At 47.5% G+C, this 15,510-nt stretch overlaps 1 protein-coding gene across 1 annotated transcript in view; it reads right to left on the bottom strand.

Moving 5' to 3' along the window:
• Positions 1–13,820: 13,820 nt before the first annotated feature.
• The window catches only part of NCF1 (neutrophil cytosolic factor 1), a 50,811-nt gene continuing 49,121 nt past the window's right edge, over positions 13,821–15,510 (bottom strand). The window contains exons 10-11 of the mRNA XM_073574876.1: positions 14,555–14,691; positions 13,821–14,232 (exon numbers count right to left, since the gene is read on the bottom strand). Of these exons, the coding sequence (XP_073430977.1) occupies positions 14,114–14,232; positions 14,555–14,691 (256 nt within the window). The 3' untranslated portion in view covers positions 13,821–14,113. The remainder of the gene's footprint in view (positions 14,233–14,554; positions 14,692–15,510) is intronic.

Below are 15,510 nucleotides of genomic sequence, written 5' to 3'. Positions count from 1 at the left end.
ATTTTTCCTTACTGCAGGTTTATGAAAATTAATGTTTAAACTGTATTTTGTGATCAGATCGTGGATGTGTGGTTTGTTTGGCTATTTTCTTGTAGCCGTGAATCACAGAACACCATAGTGTGTTCTATAACAACCTCTAGTAAGAATGGCAGTGAGTAAAGGGGCCCAGTTGAGTGATGAAATGGTAACATCAGTTTGGGAGAATTTAGATTTATAGATTTAATGCTTCAGTATCTTCTGCTTCATGCTTGTTGACGTCTGGCCTGGGATCTTGTGTTTTGATGGACCTTCAGCCTTGTGATTCTCACATGTGCTGTTGTCTGGTGTTTATCGTTTTGGGCCAGCTTCCTCATATCTGGGGCAGGCCTGCAGCCTTGTGTACATTGTTTGGCATAGTGTGTCACATTTGGCCTTGCGTGCCGTGTTTGGCTTTGCATGTCTTGTTTGGCCTTGCCGCCTTGCGTGCCTAGTTAGGCCTTACAGCCATACGTGCCTCGTTTGGGCTGCACTGTTGCTGTAGTTTGGTTGGTTGAGACGCCTGTCTTGTGATTGTGCTTCTGAGTTTTGGATGTCAGCAGTTTTTGGTGTTCACCTTCTCAGTATGAAGCTTAAATTGTGTGTCATGAATGGCCTTAAGTCTTATGTATTGGGCCGCCCGCCGCTGGTCTGGTCTTGTGTGTTCAGCTGCTTGCCCTGGATCTGGCCCCATGTCTAGTGTGTTGGGCTGCCTGCCTCGGGAATGGCCCCTTGTTTGATGTGTTCGGCCGCCCACCTCGGGTCTGGTGTGTAGGTGTCACGGGGTTACCGAGACAGTGTGGAGCCAGAAGACGACAGCGTCTGATATCTCCTACTCCAGCGCTGAGAAGATGCACATCTCCTTCATTTTAAAAGTGTTTAATCGGCCATATTGGAAATCCCTGTGCTCACAGTTGAGCTTGGTTAGCCACTCCTTTCCCCTTTACAATCTGGGCTCTGTTACATTTCCTTGTCAGAGCAAGCATTTGCTGCATGGCTTACGGGGGGAGAGGAGTTCATATGGAAAGAAGAGTTGGAGGAGTTATCTGTGACTGTTGTTTGTTTTGCATGTGTGGTAATTCCCTATCCTCTATTTTGGTTTGTTACACTACTTCCATGCTCCGGTGCATTCATCTGTATATAGGGTCTGTATATAGAGGTCAAGAAACTTTTCAAAGTGCTTTATGATCCATGTAGTGCTGGACATCTGTTTATCTGACCACAACACTTTATTGGGCCCTGTTGTCTCAATTTAGTTTGATTAATGAGAAGAGAGAGAAAAAAAACAAAAAAAAAAATCCTTAGCCTCCTATATATTCAGACATAGTTTGGGGAAATCATTTATGCAGGGGGCATTTATGTACACTTTATCGAAGTACAGTTTATCAAAGTACTGGCAGTTATAACATGGCAGTTAGACAGGGCAGGAGACAGGTAAGACATTTATATATATTTACTCCCTGTACATTTGGAGTACAACAAATGTATACCATATGCATTTGTGTAATTTATATCCTGGCCGCTGCATTCACACACAACCACCGCCCTGGTAGTAACTCTCTACATTGCACAGATCCAGTCATTCCCCCCCATTCAACATAAGAGACGCTCTCACAAATCACTTAACCATCTGCTCACTCTTTCTATCCTCCTTCTCCTAGTTGCTGGAGACATCTCTCCCAACCCTGGCCCCCCATGTCATAGTAAGTTGAACCCCTCAACTGCTACACTCAGAAAACCCTCTAATCTTATTAACCCCTTCACCCCCAAGGGTGGTTTGCACGTTCATGACTGGGCCAATTTTTACAATTCTGACCACTGTACCTTTATGAGGTCATAACTCTGGAACGCTTCCATGGATCCCGGTGATTCTGACATTGTTTTCTCGTGACATATTGTACTTCATGTTAGTGGTAAAATTTCATTCAAATAACTTGTGTTTATTTGTGAGAAAAACGGAAATTTGGCGAAAATTTTGAAAATTTCGTAATTTTCCAACTTTGAATTTTTATGCCCTTAAATCACAGAGATACGGCACACAAAAAACTTGATAACTAACATTTCCCACATGTTTACTTTACATCAGCACAATTTTGGAACCAAAATTTTTTTTTGTTAGGAAGTTATAAGGGTTAAAAGTTGACCAGCGATTTCTCATTTTTACAACACCATTTTATTTTTAGGACCACCTCACATTTGAAGTCACTTTGAGGGGTCTATATGATAGAAAATACCCAAAAGTGACACCATTCTAAAAACTGCACCCCTTAAAGTGCTCAAAACCACATTCAAGAAGTTTAACCCTTTAGGTGCGTCACAGGAATTTTTTGGAATATTTAAAAAAAAATGAACATCTAACTTTTTTTCATAAAAAAAATACTTCAGGTTCAATTTTTTTTATTTTACCAAGGGTAACAGGAGAAATTGGACTGCAAAAGTTATTGTGCAATTTGTCCTGAGTACGCAGATACCTGATATGTGGGGGGGAACCACTGTTTCGGTGCATGGCAGAGCTCAGAATGGAAGGAGCGCCGTTTGACTTTTTCAATGCAAAATTGGCTGGAATTCAGATTGGACGCCATGTCACGTTTGGAGAGTCCCTGATGTACCTAAACAGTGGAAACCCCCTACAAGTGACCCCATTTTGGAAACTAGACCCCCCAAGGAACTTATCTAGATATGTGGTGAGAACTTTGAACCCACAAGGGCTTTACAGAAGTTTATAACGTACAGCGGTACAATTAAAAAATATTTTTTCCACAAAAATGATCTTTTCACCCCAATTTTTATTTTCCCAAGGGTAACAGGACCCTAAAAGTTATTGTGCAATTTGTCCTGAGTACGCTGATACCCCACATGTGGGGGTAAACCACTATTTGGGCGCATGGCAGAGCTCGGAAGGGAAGCAGCGCCATTTGACGTTTTTGGCTGGAATTGAGATCGGACACCATGTCGCGTTTGGAAAACCCCTGATGTACCAAAACAGTGGAAACCCCCCACATATGACACCATTTTGGAAACTAGACCCCCTAAGGAACTTATCTAGATGTGTGGTGAGAACTTTGAACCCCCATGGGCTTCACAGAAGTTTATAACATAAAGCCATACAATTAAAAAATCATATTTTTTCCACAAAAATGATCTTTTCACCCTCAATTCTTATTTTTCCAAGGGTAACAGGACCATAAAAGTTATTGTGCAATTTGTCCTGAGTACGCTGATACCCCACATGTGGGGGTAAACCACTATTTGGGGGCATGGCAGAGCTCGGAAGGGAAGCAGCACCATTTGACGTTTTTGGCTGGAATTGAGATCGGACACCATGTCGCGTTTGGAAAACTCCTGATGTACCAAAACAGTGGAAACCCCCCACAAATGACACCATTTTGGAAACTAGACCCCCTAAGGAACTTATCTAGATGTGTGGTGAGCACTTTGACCCCCCCCAGTGCTTCACAGAAGTTTATAACGCCCGGGCGTGAAAATAAAAAATTTGTATTTTTTCCACAAACATGATCTTTTAGTCACCATTTTTTTATTTTCCCAAGGGTACCAGGGGAAATTGGACCCCAAAAGTTGTTGTCCAATTTGTCCTGAGTATGCTGATACCCCATATGTGGGAGAAAACTACTGTATGGGCACACGTCGGGGCTCGGAAGGGAAGTAGTGACGTTTTGGAATGCAGACTTTGAGGGAATGTTCTGCGGGTGTCATGTTGCCTTTGGAGAGCCCCTAATGTACCTAAACAGTGGAAACCCCCCACAAGTGACCCCAGTTTGAAAACTAGACCCACTAAGGAACTTATCTAGATGTGAGGTGAGCACTTTGAACCCCCAAGGGCTTCACAGAAGTTTATAATGCCAGGGCATGAAAATAAAAAAATCGTATTTTTTCCAGAAACATGATCAATTAGTCCCCAATTTTTTCATTTTCCCAAGGGTAACAGGAGAAATTGGACCCCCAAAAGTTGTTGTCCAATTTGGCCTGAGTACGCTGACACCCCATATGTGGGAGAAAACTACTGTATGGACACACGTCGGGGCTCGGAAGGGAAGCAGTGACTTTTTGGAATGCAGACTTTGATGGAATGGTCTGCGGGTGTCATGTGCGTTTGGAGAGCCCCTGATGTACCTAAACTATTGAAACTCCCCATAAGTGACCCCATTTTGGACACTAGACCCCCCCACGGAACTTATCTAGATGTGTGGTGAGCACTTTGAACCCCCAAGTGCTTCACAGAAGTTTATAACACTCGGACGTGAAAATAAAAAAATCATTTTTTTCCACAAAAATGATATTTTTGCCCCCAATTTTTTATTTTCCTAAGGGGAACAGGGGAAATTGGACCCCAAAAATTGTTTTGCAATTTGTCCTGAGTAGGCTGATACCCTACATGTGGGGGTAAAACACTGTTTGGGCGCATGGCAGAGCTTGGAAGGGAAGGAGCACCATTTGACTTTTTCAACTCAGAATTGGCTGGAATTGAGATCAGACGCCATGTTGCATTTGGAGAGCCCCTGATGTGCCCAAACAGTGGAAACCCCCCAATTATAACTCCAACCCTAACCCCAACACACCCCTATCCCTAATCTGAGCCCTAACCCTAGCCCTAACCCTAACCCTAGCCCTAACACTAATGGGAAAATGGAGATAAATACTTTTTTTTTAATTTTATTATTTTTCCCTAACTAAGGGGGTGATATCGGGGGGTTTGATTTACTATTTATGGCGGTTTTTATGTTTGGCGGCTGTCGCACGCTAAAAGACGCTTTTTATTGTAAAAATAGTTTTTGCATCACCACATATTGAGAGCTATAATTTTTCCGTATTTTGACCCACCGAGTCATGTGAGGTCTTATTTTTTGTGGGACGAGTTGATGTTTTTATTGGTACCATTTTCGGGCACGTGACATCTTTTGATCGCTTTTTATTCCTATTTTTGGGACGCAGAATGAACAAAAACCAGCGTTTCATGAATTTCTTTTGGGGGGGTGCGTTTACACCGTTCCGCGTGCGGTAAAATTGATAAAGCGGTTTTATTCTTCAGGTCAGTACGGTTACAGCGATACCTCATTTAGGTCTTTTTTTATGTTTTTGTCGGTTTTATGCAATGAAAACTATTTTATATAAAAAATAATTATTTTTGCATCGCTTTATTCTGCGAGCTATAACTTTTTTATTTTTTCGCTGATGATGCTGTGTGGCAGCTCGTTTTTTGCGGGACAAGATGACGTTTTCAGCGGTACCATGGATATTTATATGCGTCTTTTTGATCGCGCGTTATTACACTTTTTGTTTGGCGGTATGATAATAAATCATTATTTTTTGCTTCGTTTTTTATTTTTATTTTTTAAGGGGTTCGCTAAAGGGGTTAACTAATGGGACAGTTTTATAGGGCGGGTCATTACGGACGCGTCGATACCTAATATGTGTACTTTTATTGTTTTTTTTTTATTATTATTTACAAAAAATGGATTTATTGGGGGAATATTTTTTTTTTTTTTTCTAATTTATTTGGCGATTTTTTTTTTAATTATTTTAACACTTTTTTTTTTTTTTTTTTTTTTACTTTATTAAATAGTCCCAGGTGGGACATCACTGTCCTGTGACAGATCGCTGATCTGTCACATCACAGATCACTGTGACAGATCAGCGATCTGACACAGGCACTGCAGAAGGCTTCCTCATGCCTGCGCTTTGCAGGCACTGAGGAAGCCAGCTTCCTCAGGCCCCCGAAGGCCCCCGTCGCCATCTTGGATTCGGGGGCCTGGAGGAAAGGAGTCCCCCGCAGCAGCGCTGCACATTGCGGTGCCGTGGGGGGCTCAGGGAAGCACGGAGGGAGCCCCCTCCCTGCCGATGCTTCCCTTTAACCCCCGGTACACCGCGATCATGTTTGATCGCGGTGTGCAAGGGGTTAACGTGTCGGGGGCGGTCCGTGACCGCCCCTGACACATTGTGCCGGGTGTCAGCTGTGATAATCAGCTGACACCCGGCCGCGATCAGCGGCGCTCACCACGTGGGCGCCGCTGATCGCGCCGACGTACTATCCCGTCCATGGGCATAGGGGCCCAGGGCACATGGACGGGATAGTACGTCGGATGGCAGAAAGGGGTTAATATTCCTTGCATGCCATCTGTCTCTCTTAATTGTGCACTTTGGAATTCTCGCTCAGTGTGTAACAAACTCCTTCATTCATGACTTTTTCCTTTCTAATTCTCTTAACCTCCTGGCTCTTACTGAAACCTGGATACAGCAGTCAGACACTACCGCTGCTGCTCTTTCATATGGTGGACTACACTTCTCTCATACCCCAAGATCAGACAATAGAGCAGGTGGAGGCGTTGGTCTGCTTCTATCACCAAAATGTACCTTTCACGCTATCCCTGAACTACCCTCACTAGTCTTCCCTTCTTTTGAGGTCCATGCCGTCAGACTCTACACCCCCTTCTCCATGCGAGTGGCGGTGGTGTATCGTCCTCCCGGCCCCTCCCATCAGTTCCTGGATCATTTTGCCACTTGGCTTCCACATTTTCTCTCCTGTGACATCCCTACCCTCATCATGGGAGATTTCAACATCCCCATTGCTCTTCCCCTCTCCCCATCTGCTATTCACCTTTTATATCTAATCTCCTCGTTTGGCCTTTTGCAGCTTACTAATTCTCCAGCGCATGAAGACGGAAACTCCCTCGACTTAGTCTTCTCTCGGCTTTCTGCAGTGGATGATTTCACAAACTCCCCTCTCCTGCTTTCTGACCACAATCTTCTTTCTTTCTCTATCAAGAACTGTCAGGCTGCTCAGGTCACCCCCACTGTCCATACTTATAGAAACATACAGGCCATTAACACCCAGAAACGTACGAAGAACTTGCAGTCTTCATTAGCCCCTATCTCCTCCCTCTCATGTCCTGATTCTGCACTGAAGCATTACAATGAAACACGTCAAAGTGCCCTGGATGAATTTGCACCCGCTATAAATAGAACACCACAACACAGACGGCGACAACCCTGGCACACCCTGCAAACACGTTTCCTGCAGCGGTGTTCCAGGTGCGCCGAACGTCTGTGGAGAAAATCCAATCTACGCGAAGATTTCATCCTTTATAAGTTTATGCTTCGAACATACAACAGTGCCCTTCACCTCTCCAAACAAACCTATTTCAACACCCTCATCACCTCACTGTCCAATAACCCGAAACGTCTCTTTGACACTTTTCATTCTCTACTCAACCCAAGAGTAGAGGCCCCAACCACGGACCTCCGAGCTGACGATCTGGCCAATTACTTCAAAGAAAAAATTGACCAGATCCGACAGGAAATTATCTCCCAATCACCTCATACCATGCACTGTCCTCCCTCCCCCACTGCATCTAGCTCACTCTCTGATTTTGAACCAGTCACAGAAGAAGCAGTAAGCAGGCTCCTTGCATCTTCTCGCCCAACCACTTGCATCAGTGACCCATTTCCGTCACATCTCCTCCAGTCCCTTTCCCCTGCTGTCACCACTCACCTAACTAAAATATTTAACCTCTCTCTCTCTCTTCTGGTATCTTTCCCTCATTTAAGCATGCCATCATACATCCACTACTTAAAAAACCATCCCTCGACCAAAATTGTGCCGCTAACTATAGACCTGTCTTTAATCTTCCCTTTATCTCTAAACTCCTGGAACGCCTGGTCCACTCCCGTCTTATCCGCTATCTCTCTGATAACTCTATTCTCGACCCTCTCCAATCCGGCTTCCGCTCCTTACACTCTACTGAAACTGCCCTCACTAAAGTCTCTAATGATCTACTAACAGCTAAATCTAATGGTCATAACTCCATGCTAATTCTCTTGGATCTCTCTGCAACATTCGACACTGTGGATCATCAGTTCCTCCTCACTATGCTCCGTTCCATTGGCCTCAAGGACACCGTTCTCTCCTGGTTCTCCTCCTATCTCTCTGACCGCTCCTTTACTGTATCTTTTGCCGGTTCCTCCTCCTCTCACCTTCCCCTTACTGTTGGGGTTCCTCAAGGATCAGTCCTAGGCCCCCTCCTCTTCTCCTTGTACACTGCCCCTATTGGTCAAACAATCAGTAGGTTTGGTTTCCAGTACCATCTTTATGCTGATGACACCCAATTATACGCTTCTTCTCCTGACATCATGCCAGCCTTTCTAGAAATTGCCGGCGATTGTCTAAACGCTGTGTCTAACATCATGTCCTCACTATATCTGAAACTGAACCTGTCAAAGACTGAACTCCTTGTGTTTCCTCCCTCTACTAATGTACCTATACCCGACATTGTCATTTCTGTGTGTGGCTCCACTATTACTCCCCAGCAACATGCCCGCTGTCTTGGGATCTTACTTGATTCCAAGCTTTCCTTTGCTCCCCACATTCAATCAATGGCTCGCTCTTGTCATCTGCACCTCAAAAACATTTCTAGAATTCGACCTTTTCTTACTTTTGAGTCTGCAAAAACTCTTACTGTTTCTCTTATTCATTCTCGTCTCGACTATTGTAACTCTCTTCTAATCGGTCTCCCTCTTACCAAACTCTCCCCTCTCCAATCTGTCTTGAATGCTGCAGCCAGGATCATATTCCTCACCAATCGTTACACCGATGCCTCTACCTTGTGCCAGTCATTACACTGGCTACCCATTCACTCCAGAATTCAGTATAAACTTATTACCCTCACCCACAAAGCCCTCCATGGCTCAGCACCACCCTACATCTCCTCCCTTGTTTCAGTATACCACCCTACCCGCGCCCTCCGTTCTGCTGATGACCTGAAGTTAGCATCCTCAATAATCAGAACCTCCCACTCCCGTCTCCAAGACTTTACACGTGCTGCGCCAATTCTTTGGAATGCACTTCCCAGGTCAATATGATTAGTCCCCAATCCCCACAATTTTAAGCGTGCCCTGAAAATGCATTTATTCAGACTGGCCTATCGCCTCAACATATTAACCTAATCTATCCCTGTGTGACACAGCCAAAAGTTTTACCATAACCAGGTTCCCCGCATCATGTTCCCACATGCTTTATGCATCCATTAGCCCTCTGTGTCTGTACTGATACACACTTAACATTATGGCTGGTCCATACAATCAGGGCATCTGTTACCACCAACCTTTCGTGTCTCCCTTTTTTTTCCTCATAGATTGTAAGCTTGCGAGCATGGCCCTCATTCCTCTTGGTATTTGTTATAATCTACGTGATTATTGTTATGCTGTAATGTCTATTGTCTGTACAAATCCCCTTCGAAATGTAAAGTGCTGCGGAATATGTCGGCGCTATAGAAATGAAATGTATTATTATTATATATGAGTGAATAATTTGTATGCCTGGAGTTTCTGTTAACCCTTGTTTATGTTGCCTTGTTTGTCTAGTTGGTGTATTACGGTGCACAGTAGTGTCCCTCTTCCCTGGGTGGGGAAAGAGAACAGACGGAGGGCTAACTCAGGAGAAAAGGCAAGGGTGGAGGCTCCGGCATTCTCACCTTCAGAAATATCCCAGGGAGTAGGGCGAGCTAGGGTGCCCCCTAGTGTTAGGGACAGGCTAGGAGCCCCTGGTCCAGGGTCACCCAACAGCTGTGTCGTGACAGCAGGGCTGCTCGGTGTCTGGTGGCTACCTGCCTTGAATCTGGCCCCACATATGGTGTGTTGAGACGACCGGTATCTGATGTGTTTGGCTGTCCACCTTGAGTCTTGCTCCATCTCAGGTGTGTTGGTTTGCCCAACTTGGGTCTGGCCTTGTCTCAGGTGTGTTGGGCCTTCTGCCTTGGGTCTAGCCCTGTATCTGGTGTGCTGGGCCGGCCATCTTGCCTCAGGTCTAACCTTGTGTCTAGTATATTGGACTGGTGGCCTCAGCTCTGACCCCGTGTCTCGCGTGTTGGTTCGTCTGCCTTGGATCTGGCCCCATGTCTGGTGTGCTGGGCTGCCCCCCTCAAGTCTTGGCCCAGGTCTGGTGTGATGGGCGCCTGATATCTGATGTAATTTGCCGCCCGCCTTTTGTCTGACCAAGTGTCTGGTGTGTTGAGATGCCCATTGTCTGGTGTGTTGGGCCACCCATCTTGGGTCTGGCCCCGGATCTGGCATGTTGGGCTGGCTTCCTTGGGTTTGGCCCCGTGTATGGTGTGTAGGGGTGCCCACCTCTGGGCTAGCCCTGTGTCTGGTGTGTTGGGCCAGCCATCTTGCCTCATGTCTAACCTTGTGTCTGGTATGTTGGACTGACGGATTCAGCACTGACCCCGTGTCTCACGTGTTGGGCCGTCCGCCTCGGGTCTGGCCCCATGTCCGAAGTGCTGGCCTGCCTGCCTCTGGTCTTGTCCCAGGTCTGGTGTGATGGGAAACCGGTCTCTGATGTAATTTGCTGCCCACCTTTGGCCTGACCCCGTGTCTGCTGTATTGAGAAGCCTATTGTATGGTGTGTTGGGCCTCCTGCCTTGGGTCTGGCCCAGTATCTGCTGTGATGAGCCACCCACCTCGGGTCTGGCCCCATGTCTGGTATGATGGACTAGCTGGTGACAGGAGTGTTAGGCCATTAGGTGTCTGGTGTGTTGCACAGCCTGCCTCAGGTATGGCCCTGTGTCTGATGGGTTGGGCAGCCCACTTCGTGTCTAGCTCGGAGTCTGGTTTGTTGGGTCGGCCACCTTGGGTCTGGTCTGGCTCCGTGTCTAGTGTGTTGAGACACCCACATTGGATCTTGCCCCGTGTCTGGTCTGTCAGGCCTCCCACCTCGGGTCTGGCCCTGTGTCTGGTGGGTTAGACTGCGCACCTCAGGTGTGGCCGCTTATCTCACGTGTTGAGCCTCCTGCTTCGGGTCTAACCCCATGTCCAGTGTGTTGGACGCCTGCCTCAGGCCTCGCTTTGTGTGTGGTATGTTGGGCTGCCCACTTGAAGTCTAGGGTGTGATGCTGCCCTGTCTCTGGTGTGATGGGCCACCTGCCTCTGGTCTGGCCCCACGCCTGGTGCGCTGAGACGCCTGGTGTCTGGTGTGTTGGGCTGTCAGCCTCGGGTCTGGCGATGTGTCTGGCCTCGGGTCTGTTGTGTTGGGCCGCCTGCCTTGGGATTGGCCCCATGCCTGACGTGTTGGGCTGCCTGCCTCAGGTTTAGCCCCGTATCTGGTCTTTTGGGCTGCCCGCCTAGGGTCTTGCCCTCTGTTTGGTGTGTTGGCCCGCCCCCCTCAGGACTGGTCATATGTTTGGTGTATTGGGCTGTCTGCCTCAAGTCTAGTGTGTAAGGCCGCCCGGTCTCTGGTGTGATATGCTGTCCACCAGAGCAGACTCTGACCCTGTATCTGGTGTGTTGAGGTGCCCGGTGTCTGGTGTGTTGGGCCACCTGCCTTGGGTCTGGCCCTGTCTCTAGACCCAGATGTGGTGTGTTGGGCCGCCCATCTCTGGTTTGGTCCTGTGTCTGGTTGTGTTGGGCTGTCCGCTTCGGGTCTGGCCCTGTGTCTAGTGTGTTGGGGCACCCGGTGTCTGCTGTGATGGGCCACCTGCCTCGGGTCTGACCCCATGTCTGGTGTGTTGGGCCAGCTGGTGTCTGGTGTTTTGGACTGACCATTGCCACCTTTTTGGGTCTGGCCCCATGTCTGGTGTGTTGGGTCAGTTGGTGTCTGGTGTGTTGGACCATTAGGGGTCTGGTGTGTACAGCCCCCCACCTCTGGGTCTGGCCCCATGTCTGGTGTGTTGGGCAACCCGCCTTTGGCCTCGTCTCTGGAGTATTGGGCCACCCGCCTCAGGTCTGGCCCCGTTTCTGGTGGATGTGTTTTTGGCCTTCCGCCTCGGGTTTAGCCGTGTGTCTAGTGTGCCCTCATGTCTGATGGGTTGGACTGGATGTCAGCTTCAGATCTAGCCTTGTGTCTGGTATGTTGGGCCAGCAGCATCGGCTCTGTCTCACGTATTGCACCACTAGCGTTTGGTTTGGCAACTTGTCTCCCGTGTTGTGCCGCCTGCCCCTGGACTGGCTCTATGTGTCGTGTGTTGGGCCGCCAGCCTCGGGTCTATTGTGTAAAGTCACTCCATCTCTGGTGTGATTTTCTGCCTGCCTCTGTTTTGTCCCCGTGTTGGGCCACCCACCTCATGTTATGCCTCATATCTGATGTGATCGGCCACCAATATGGGTCTAGCCTTGTGTCTGGTATGTTGGGTCGGCTGGTGTCTGGTGTGTTGCGCAGCCTGCCTCGGGTATGACCCCGTGTCTGGTGGGTTCGCTGCCTGCCTTGGGTTTGGCCCAGTGTTTGGTGAGTTGGCCTACCCGCTTCGTGTCTATCCCAGTGTCTGGTGTGTTGTGTCGCCAGTCTCGGGTCTGGCCCTGTGTCTGGTTGATCCGCTGCCCTCCTCCTGTGTATAGTATGTTGGGTCGCCCGCCTCGGGTCTGGCCCCGTGTGTTGTGTGTTGAGACACCCACCTCGGATTTTGCCCTGTGTCTGGTATGTTGGGCTGCCCGCCTTGTGTCTGGCCCCGTGTCTTTTGTGTTGGGCTGCCTGCCTTTGGTCTGGCCCCATGTCTGGTGTGTTGGGCCAACTGTCTGCCTCAAATCTAGCCTTGTGTCTTGTGTGTTGGGCTGGCGGCTTCAGCTCTGGCACCGTCTCTGGTGTTTTGGTCCGCTCGCTTTGGGATTTGCCCCGTGTCTGGCATGTTGGACAGCCCGCCTCGGGTTTGGCTTTATGTCTGGTTTGTTAGGCTGCCCACATCGGGTCTAGCCCTGTGTCTGGGTTGTTAGACTACCCACCTCGAGTGTGGACGCTTATCTCCCACCTTGGATCTAGCCCTGTTACTGGTGTGTTGGACGCCCTCCTCTGGTCACGTCCTCGTGTCTGGTGGGTTGGATTGGTCGTCAGCTTCAGGTCTAGCCTTGTGTCTGGTATGTTGGACTGGCAGCATCAGCTCTGGCCCGTGCCTCATGTATTGCGCTGCTCGCTTTTGGTCATGTCTCCGGTGTTATGCCACCCCCGCCCCTGGTCTGGCCTTATGTGTGGTGGGTTGGGTCGCCAGCCTCGGGTCTAGTGTGTAAAGTCGTCCCATTTCTGATTTTCTGCCTGCCTCTAGTTTTGCCTGGAATGTTGGGCCACCCACCTCAGGCCATGCCTTGAGTCTGGTGTGATCAGCCGCCCGCCTCGGGTCTGTTGCTGTGTCTGGAATGTTGGACCAACTGGTGTCTGGTGTGTAGGGCCGTTAGGTGTCTGGTTTGTTGTGCAGCCTGCCTCAGGTATGGCCCTGTGTCTGGTGGGTTGAGCCATCCGCCTTGGGTTTGGCCCCGTGTTTGGTGGAATGGGCCACCCGCCTTGTGTCTAGCCCTGTGTATGGTGTGTTGGGCCGCCCGCCTTGAATCTGGCCCTGTTGCTGGTCTGTTGGCCCCCACCTCGTGTCTGGCCCTGTGTCTAGTATGTTGGGTCGCCCACCTCGGGTCTGGCCCCATGGCTAGTGTGTTGAGACACCCGACTCGGGTCTTGCCCCGTATTTGGTGTGTTGAGCTGCCCACCTTTGGTCTGGCCCATTGTCTAGTTCCTGGCCCATCTATCGATATGTTGTGCCCACTGGTTTGGGGTGTTGGGGGCTGTTAAAATGTGTGGTGTGTTGGGCCGCCTGACTCGGGTCTGGCCCGTTTCTGGTATGTTGGGCCGGTTGGCGTCTTGTGTATTGAGCCCCCATCTCGGGACTGGCCCTGAGTCTGGTGTCTTGGGCCACTAGCCTCAGATCTAGCCCCATCTCTAATGTGTTGGGCCGTCCTCATCGGGTATGGCTCCATTTCTGTTGTGTTGGGCCGCCCGCCTCGGTTTTCCCAAACCCGGTTACTTTTTAAAACCATAGCCACAATTCATCAGAGCATATTTTATTGGAATCAGGGAGCCTACGTTTAGTCTATAATTATTTTATACTTATGGCAGCATGCACCTGCTGACAAATTCCCTTTAAGATAAATAGAGTTTAGAGCAAGAAGTTCAATATTAAAAATCTTAAATAAGAAAAGATGAAAAGAAAAAAAAAGAGCTCACATCAGATTTCCCACTAGCCTAAATTTAAAGGTTGAGAAAATCTACGATCTGTAGCTCCTTATGTTCTTCCTTTATTTCTGAGTATCAATTCGAATAATTCATCTGATAGTTCTGTTACTGTACTGTTTGGATTTTGCTTTTTGTATTTTCTGAACATTTGTCGAGGATGAGCTCTTTACTGGGCCTTGGTGGGATTGCCGGTTGGGCTTTATTTTCCACTTCATGTTGTTCATCTATAAATAAAAAAAGATAATACATATAGTTATTGGCAACATTAAGAATGCAGAAAAACACTTGTATGGGGTGAAGCTTAAATTAAGTTAATTTAGTTTGGTTTCTCCTACTGTATCTGTTGGTTCTCCAGCCATGAGTGGTAGGGCTCACCGCTATTTTGTTCTTTGCTTGTACTTCCCCAGATTCACTGTGCTGAAGTTAGCTAACCAGATTGCCTAATCTACAGCTTGTGTTGTGTTAGGATGTGGTTACATTTTTTCTTAATATTAAATAATATATTTAATGCAAGACTTCAGCAGTCATAATTCTACATGTGCTTACCGATTGACATAGATTTCATAGCATCAGTAGATGGTTTAGGTTGTTTTAAATATTTCTTGCTATTCCTTCTGTAAGTATCTTGGCTGATTTCTTTACGCTTTTGTGCATGGATACTGTTAGCATTTGAAATTGTTCTCCTGAAAGAGAAATTAAACTTTTTCAATATATATTTGTTAATTATAAAATAGGCATACTTCTATAGAAAAAAACACATTATTTTTGTCCTCTGGACATTGAACACAGAAGCTATTAGACACTCGGCAGTGTAGACCCCTTCGCTGTTATGCTATTAACAGGGCACTGTGCCACTGCACAGCCCTACATAGGACTATAGCATAACTACAATTCATTTGTAATTCTCCCCCTCTTATTTGTGATTCCCCTGATGAGGCCTGGATATCGAGGCTGAAGCGTGTAGGGATTTGGGGGGGGAGGGTCATGTACAATAGGTCCATATTTGGGTACTGCCCTCGTCAGGACAGGAGCCTATGCTGGGGCACGACAGGTGATATTAAGGTTACTGTATTGCCTGCCCCTTCCTCCAATGCTTATCTCCTCGAGCTACAACAGCTATGAAGGATAGTGGGGAGTCCTCTACAGTTTTTCATCCGCATTGTTTTTGTCGTGAGCACTTTATTTTTGAATCGCAGTTTTTTGTTTTATAGCAACCTGCTTTTTAACAAATTTATATATAGTTGCCTGAGCATGGTTCTTTTTATCATCATTAAAGGATATGTATTATTGGTACTCTCATTGCTTGACATAGTGTGTTTTCTTCCAGCAAAGCTCTGTAACCGTAGACTCTTGCTGCAGATTTTCTGCGAGATTGGTGTGCCAGGGTTATCTAATGATTCTGCTGTGCATGATAGTGACAACCAAATTAATAGCTGATGTGAGTGTGGTGTTGTAGAAAATGATATGGTTGACAGCGGTAGAAGAGAGTCAGAGTATGTGAA

This window comes from Dendrobates tinctorius, unplaced genomic scaffold, assembly GCF_039654945.1.
Source record: "Dendrobates tinctorius isolate UK_male_01 unplaced genomic scaffold, ASM3965494v1 ptg000007l, whole genome shotgun sequence".
Classification (NCBI taxonomy): domain Eukaryota; kingdom Metazoa; phylum Chordata; class Amphibia; order Anura; family Dendrobatidae; genus Dendrobates; species Dendrobates tinctorius.
The sequence above is the reverse complement of the archived record's forward strand: the minus strand, read 5'-3'. Positions and strand labels throughout refer to the sequence as shown.